General features: G+C 53.9%; 1 protein-coding gene across 1 annotated transcript in view; it reads left to right on the plus strand.

Moving 5' to 3' along the window:
- Positions 1-335: 335 nt before the first annotated feature.
- Positions 336-7,213, plus strand: part of LOC103773006 (brother of CDO-like) — a gene marked incomplete at its 5' end in the record, with an annotated part of 12,187 nt that continues 5,309 nt past the window's right edge. Inside the window, 5 exon segments of the mRNA XM_008940361.1 lie at positions 336-634; positions 3,940-4,102; positions 4,977-5,087; positions 6,203-6,409; positions 7,134-7,213. Of these exon segments, the coding sequence (XP_008938609.1) occupies positions 336-634; positions 3,940-4,102; positions 4,977-5,087; positions 6,203-6,409; positions 7,134-7,213 (860 nt within the window).

A 7,213-nucleotide genomic window follows, 5' to 3' on the forward strand; every position in this document is an offset into this window, starting at 1 on the left:
GTTTAAAAGTATACTCTAAAGGCAAGAGGTACCACCTGATTCCTTGAACCCTGCTGGACTTAGCCAGGGGTAGGAGGAAGCTCCAAGCTTTTCCTCCCTCTTCCTGCAAGGTCTGTTCTCAGGGAGGCCCTGCCGAGGTGTGCTGGGTTTGTAGCAGGAGGTGAGATTGTTGCCAACACCTTTTTGAGTGGCAGTGCAGGCAGCACTGCCTGGGACTTGATAGCTCCAAGGTACCTGTGCTGCAGTGGGGGTAGAGCATGGGTCTTTGAGAGGTTCTCTGCCTTCACTGCAGACTGGGATGAGCACTGACATTGCTTCAATACCCTGTCTTCCAGGAGCTACACTCAACCCTGGACCAGATGCCCAGCTGAGCTCCACTCAGCCTCCAACACCACCTCCCAGAGACAGTGCCTTAAAGCTGCCCCTAGACAAAGCTGGACTGCCAAGGCCTGGGACAACCCCCCTGGCAGCATCTCCACAGTGTGCAGCCAACAAGGAGCTGGTGTCTCCAGCTGAAGCCCCCATCATCCTCAGTTCTCCTCGGACATCCAAGATGGACAGCTATGATCTGATCTGGAGACCCCGGCCTGACAGCAGAGCCCCCATCCTCTATTACGTGGTGAAGCATCGCAAGGTATGGCCCCTTCACCCTGCCCTCCTCTGCACTGCTCCACAGCTGGGCTGCTGGCCTCACTGCACGTTTTCCCATCTCCTGAGCACTGCTTGGTGGGACTTCCTCAGCCTGTTGAGGCGTGGTGAGCACAGACTGCAAGAGGAGGTTGCTGAGCTGTCCAAGAAGAGCCCATAGTGGTGCCCCTCTGCCTAAGTGCACAGAGGGTTTACACACACACGTGCATTTCCAGTCTGAAGAGCTTCCAGTTCCCAGAGGGGTTCTTACACGAGTAGGAAGTCCTGAGGGAGGGTTGCACAGTGACTTGGTCTGTAATCCTTTTGTCTGGGCACAATCTGTGGGGACTCCTCTGCCTGGGAAGGGTTGAACTGCAGGACACAGAGCAGCAGCCTCTCTCTGCATAGTAGCACTGAAGCAGAGAGCTGTCACAGCCATGCTAAATCCTCTGGGAAGGTCCTCAGCCACTGCTTTTATTCTGGGAGCTGAAAGGCAGTGTGCTGCTGAGCATGTCTCTTGGCTGGTGGCACAGGGTGAGCACACACTGCACTGCTGAGCCCTGCTTCAGTTCAAAGGCTCCTGCCCTCTGCAGTGCTTCTCAGCACCAGGGGCAGAGTGCAGGCAGAGCTGTAGCCCAGCACTTCCTCTAAATAGCAAAACATTGTTGAGAAAATTCTGCTTTTGAGGTGTAGAGAGCATCTATTCCCATTTTGCTGGGGATAAGTGGGGAAAAAATGGGGCTTGGATTTCATAGAATGGTTTGGATTGGAAAGGGACCTTAAAGATCACCCAGTTCCAACCCCTCTGCCCTGGGCAGGGACACCTCCAACTGGCTCATGTTGCTCAAAGCACCAAACAGCCTGGCCTTGAACACCTCCATGGAGCAGGCATGCACAACCTTCCTGGGAAACCTGTTCCAGTGTCTCACCACCCTCACAGGGGGGAATTTTTTCACACCATCTCCTCTAAATCTAGCCTCTCTCAGTAGATAAACCATTACCCCTCATCCTATCATTATACTCCCTGACAAAGTGTCCCTCCCCACCTTTCCTCTAGGCCCCTTTTAAGTATTGGAAGGCTGCTGTAAGGATTTGTTGGCTGCTTGTGTTTGCTTTGGGTAGGCAGGGAGTTGCCCTGGAGAGACAGGTTTAGCTTTGGGGTTTGGGTACATTCCAGATGGGGCATGGTTTGGGTTCACAGCCAAGGGGAGGGCACAGCTTTCAGCTGTATGGGACTCTGTGTGTCTTTTCCTGGCATTATTTGATTTTGTGAAAGTGTGGTCTAACAGGAGGTTGTTACAATCCCTACACATCCCTGGTGTCTTTCTAAACAAAACTTAAGCTGAGGGTTTCAGCTAACAATCCCTCTCTAAAGATCCCTTTGGAGCAAGGGCAGAAGATGCCAACACAAGAACACAATAGAGCAATTTTAAATAAAAAACCAAAAGCTGCCCAAACTCTCACCAGACTATGGGCTCTGGTTGTCTGCCAAGAAGAGATTTTTCCCCTGACAGAGTCTCCTGGAGCTACTACCACTTCTGCTCCTGATCTTCAGCTGCAGGCTGGAGTTTGTCTGTGTTTTATTTGTTTTTCAGTGCTTTACCTGGAAGGGGCTGCAGGGCAAGGGGGGGGTCACCATGGGTCACTGCAGTTTGCAGTAATATGTTTTCAGTGCAGTCCAAATTCTCAGCTGGAGACTCTTTCTTGGGACGTTTAAGGATTGTGTGGAAAGGATTTAGTCCAAACAACCCTTAAACTTGTTTAGAAAGAGTCCCTTTCTATCAGAGATCCTCAGGATCAAGCTACATAATGATCTGGTTTTGACATCTCTGCCTGGACAAGCATGTGTGTGGAGGGGGAAGGAATCAATTCAGCAACAAAAGGCTCTTTGTGTGAAAGATGGCTGTCAGGGAAGTAAAACCTACTGCCAGGAGCCTCACCTTTGTACTGGGCAAGGGTCTGCTGCTCCCCTGGAAGTGATCTGTGGCTGTTGTCTCTCTTTCCTTCCTCTTCACTCTGCCCTAAAATCCCAGCAGCCTGCAAGCGCTCAGATGCCACGCAGCCACCATCCTGCTTTCTTCAGCCTTTCTCTCAGCTCCCCACCCTGGCCTCACAGCTCCAGGGGCTCGGGAATGAAAACAAAATGAGGCCAGGGATTGATCAGTCAGGGTGGAGCCCTGGGGGCAGGCGAGTGGCCCTGCAGAGGTTTGGCATTTCCTCCTCCCTCACGCACCGAGGCGATTCGGGGTCCTGCCTCCCTGCCTCCAAAAATATTGTCCTTGCAGCTGGGAGGGAGGAGGAAGATCCCACCTGCCCTCCCCCTCCACGTGAGGCGTTGGGGTGTTACCAAAAAACAGTGTTTTCAAGCTTTTCTGGGGTCTCTTCCCAGCAGAAAGCTCCGTGCCAGCGTCACGGTTCCTCCTTCAGCCAGAAAGTGCCGGTGGTGAGGCTGGGTGAAGCTGGAGAGAAAGCTGGTAGTGGGATTGTAGAATCATGGAGTGTCTAGGCTGGAAGGGGCCTCCAAAGGTCTAGTCCAACCTTCCCACCATAAGCAGGGACATCTCCAACTAGATCAAGCTACTCAGAGCTTCATCCAGCCTGATCTTGAATGTCCCCAGGGATGGGGCCTCCACCACCTCTCTGGGCGACCTATTCCAGTGGTCTGTCACCCTCCTATTGAAGAACTTTTTCCTAATGTCTAACCTAAATCTTCCCTTTTCTAGCTTAAAGCCATTACCCATCGTCCTGTCCCTCCAAACCCTTGTGAACAGTCCCTCCCCTGCTTTCCTGTAGCCCCTCTCAGGGACTGGAAGGTCACTGTAAAGTACCACCAGAGCCTCCTCTTCTCCAGGCTGAACAGCCCCAACTCTCTCAGTCTGTCCTCACAGCAGAGCTGCTCCAACCCTCTGATCATTTTTGTGGCTCTCCTCTGGATGCTCTCCAACAGCTCCACATCCTTGTGCTGGGGGATGATTCAGATCCTGGTGCCCAAGGTGTTGTTTGGGTACCTCATCCCAAGGAATTCACACACGTTGAGGGGCAGTGGTATCAGAGGGGACCAGCAGATGGAACAGGTCTTGGTGAAGCTCAGAGGTCATGGAAACACCACGGTGCTTGGTGGCTCGTCCTCCTGAATCCTTCAGCTTTGCAAATTCAGGCTGGAAACATCTCCTTCCTTCACAGGCAGAAACCTGGCCTCTGGGCAGGGGAAGGCAGCCCTGGTTGAGCTGCAAAACCTGTGGTGAAAAGTTCCTGAGCTCGGTGCAGGCAAGAACTGCCCCCAGCTCTGCAAGACGTGCGTTGGTCTCCCAGCAGGTCACCAACACCTCGGACAGCTGGGCAGTGAGGGATGTCCCAGCCTCCCAGCACCGCCTGACCCTCACCAGGCTGGACCCCGGGAGCCTCTACGAGGTGGAGATGGCTGCTCACAACTGTGCTGGCGAGGGACAGACGGCCATGGTGACCTTCAGGACTGGTAAAGGTCAAACCTTTCCTTGGGGGTTTTGCTCTGAGGCAGGGGAGGGTCCCTCTGAGATGTCCCAGCCCAGAGGCACCAGCCTTAGGACAAAGGGGATGTTTCTGCTCTGGAAACTCCCCTGCCCTCAGCTTAGGGCAGCTCTGTCAGAAGGGAAGGTGGAGGGTGGGTCTGAAACAGGATGGGGAAGGTCAGGTCTCTCTGTCTGGGTTGGAGTAAAGCCCTTCCTCCCTTGGGGTCCCAGCTGAACACCTGCAGGACTGCAGAAAGGAGGTCTGGCAGAGATGTCAAGAGGTCATTTGATCCATCCTCTGCCTGGAGGTGTTGTTCCCAACAGGTGGTTGTCTCATCTGTCCTTCAAAGCTTATCCTGGCCCACAGGAAACCCCCAACTCTTCCCACACAGCCTGCTTGGTGCCGGGGGGTCTCTTGCCACAAAAAGGATGTTCCAAATGCCTAAGTGCCCAGGTCCCTTGGCTGCTTTTCAAGCCTCCTGCAGGTGTGGGGGACCACATTCCCTTTGTAGCAACCTTTCCCCATGGTGGCAGGCTTGCTGATGTCTCCCCTCAGGCCCTCATCTTGTGCTAATTACTACTTTCTCAGGCAGAAATCTAGCAACATTTCCAGAAAACCAATTAAAAGTTTTAGAAAATCAAATACGTGGGGGGACCTATTAACAGTGTAACAAACCTGCCCCTTCAGCTTTAGTCCCTGCCTGCAGGCTGAGTGCTTTGAACCCCTTGGGCCATTTGGAGTCCAGAGAATGTTTCCCTCACTCAGCATCTGGCTGGGAATATTTATTTTGCTCATCACAATTAAAATGAACTCTGAGCCACATCTCCATGTCACTAATGTCACCTCTCCCTTCTGCACAGGCCGGAGGCCAAAACCAGAGATAGTTGCCAGCAAGGAGCAGCAGATCCAGAGGGATGACCCAGGCACCAGCACTCAGAGCAGTAACCAGTCTGACAACAGCCGTCTGTCCCGTGAGTCCCCCCACAAGCTGGGCAAGGAGGGGGCACCTCTGGTGGGTGGCAGTGGGCAGCTCATGCTGGGGTTGAAGTCTCTGCTGGGTAAAGCAAGACTGTGCCAAAGCTGGGTGGGAGGTCTCTAGCTCCTGATGAGGAGAGGACCTTCTGGGATGCCCCTGCTACTGCTCTTGGCGAGCAGGCTGTCCCCACCACTGCCTGTCCCCACCAGGAAAGCCAGGACCTGCCAGAAACTCTCTGTCTCTTGCTGAGTTTCACGTGGAGGGCTCAGGGCACCGTGGTGCCCATGAGTGTGTGGTGCACAGGAGCAGCAAGGTGCCATGCACCCATGGGTGCTGGGGAGAGCGGAACCACGTCCCCGCAGGGCCTGACATCCTCCTCTCTCAGCCAAGCCCTGACAAGGGGCACCCACCCTGGGGGTGCAGGGAAACATCTGTTCCTTTCTGCTGAATCCAGTTCATTGTTTCCCACTTTGTGTCTGCCATTCCTGTTACTCACCAGTGCCATTATCCTTTCTGTGACAGTCTCTCCTTCAATCCTTATCCCTTCTGCAAAGTCCCCTCCCTCAGTCCCCCACGCTCATCCATGTGTTGCCTTTTCTTTCATCTCCACAGATCCATTCATCTTTTTCCCTCCCTTCTTTTGATTGTTTTTCTATCAAATTACACTTCCACACTCAGGACTTCTCCCTGTTTCCTCCTCAGCTGGTTCTTCTCAATCTCCTGTTTTCACTTCCCACACTCACCTGTCCCCAGTGTCTGTCTCCCTCACTGCTGCCACGTCAGCCAGGCTCTGGTTTATCTCCAGTCCCACATCCACACCTCTTGCTGCTCTCCCTCCCATGGCAGACGTACACACCTCAAACCTTGTCTCATCCTGCTTGAGCTGGGAGTGGAAAATGCAAGCAGGAAGTAGAAGATGTGTGTAGGGCATGAACTGAAAGGAGTGAAGGTTTGGGGGTGCCAGGAAGAAAGCACTGGGGACTTCAAGAGCATGTGGGTGGGCGCAGAGCAGGGTGTCCTTCACCCACACACCTCTGAGCTACAGGACCCTCCAGACAGGGCAAGGGGAAAGTGCTCCATGTCCTGATGTCCTTCTGTGCCTCCTTGCAGCTCCAGAAGCCCCAGACCGTCCGACCATCTCCATGGCCTCAGAGACATCTGTGTATGTGACCTGGATCCCCCGGGGGAACGGCGGCTTCCCCATCCAGAGCTTCCGCGTGGAGTACAAGAAGCTGAAGAAGCTGGGGGACTGGGTGCTGGCCACCAGTGACATTCCTCCCTCTCGCCTCTCTGTGGAAATCCCAGGCCTGGAGAAAGGTAGGGAGGTGTTCTGCTGCCTGGAGGTCTGCAGGAGAGCTCTGCAGTCCCCGGGGGGTAGTTATCCATCCGTCCTGTCACGCCAAGCCCCGGTGTGAAGAAGCAGCTGCTTCTCCACTTTCTCCAGCTGCAAAGACCAGCATAGATCTGACCTCCCTCAGGGAGGTGTGCACGTGCTCTTCTGTGTTACAGGATAGGGTTGCTAAAGGCACATGGTTTGGCCATTTACTAGACAGGATGGAGCTTCCCTTAGCCACAGGCAAGACAGATGGGACCCAATTCCCATCACACTTGACAGGAGAAAAGGCTGCATCACTGAGCTGGGCAGCTTAAAAGGGCAACATCTACCCCAACTTAAAGATGAGTAAAATGGTGCTTGGGTACAAGTTATTTAGGCTTTGAGCTTCCAAGTGATGATTATGTACTTCATTTCTGTGTAGTAGGGGAAGGGTGCTTTCCCAGCATGTCTGCACCCACACACCTTCCAGAACTGCTGCCCGACCTCTAGACCATCCAGACAGGAACTGGAGAAGCCAAATAAAACCAGGCTCCACGTAGCACATGGCTTAAATCTGGCCTGTGCTTCAATGGAAAGCTCTCTGTAGAGAGTCTCCACCTTCCAGAGAAGATGTTAGCCCCTCCCCACGGCCCGGCCCGTGCTGACAGCAGCAGCCTTGAGACACACCCCTCTCTGCAGCTCTTTTCTTGCCCTTTTTCCCCCCAGGCACGTCCTACAAGTTCCGTGTGCGGGCGCTGAACATCCTGGGGCAGAGCGAGCCCAGCGCCGCCTCCCGGCCCTACGTG

The sequence above is a fragment of the Merops nubicus genome, unplaced genomic scaffold (assembly GCF_000691845.1).
Source record: "Merops nubicus isolate BGI_N331 unplaced genomic scaffold, ASM69184v1 scaffold2840, whole genome shotgun sequence".
Taxonomy (NCBI): domain Eukaryota; kingdom Metazoa; phylum Chordata; class Aves; order Coraciiformes; family Meropidae; genus Merops; species Merops nubicus.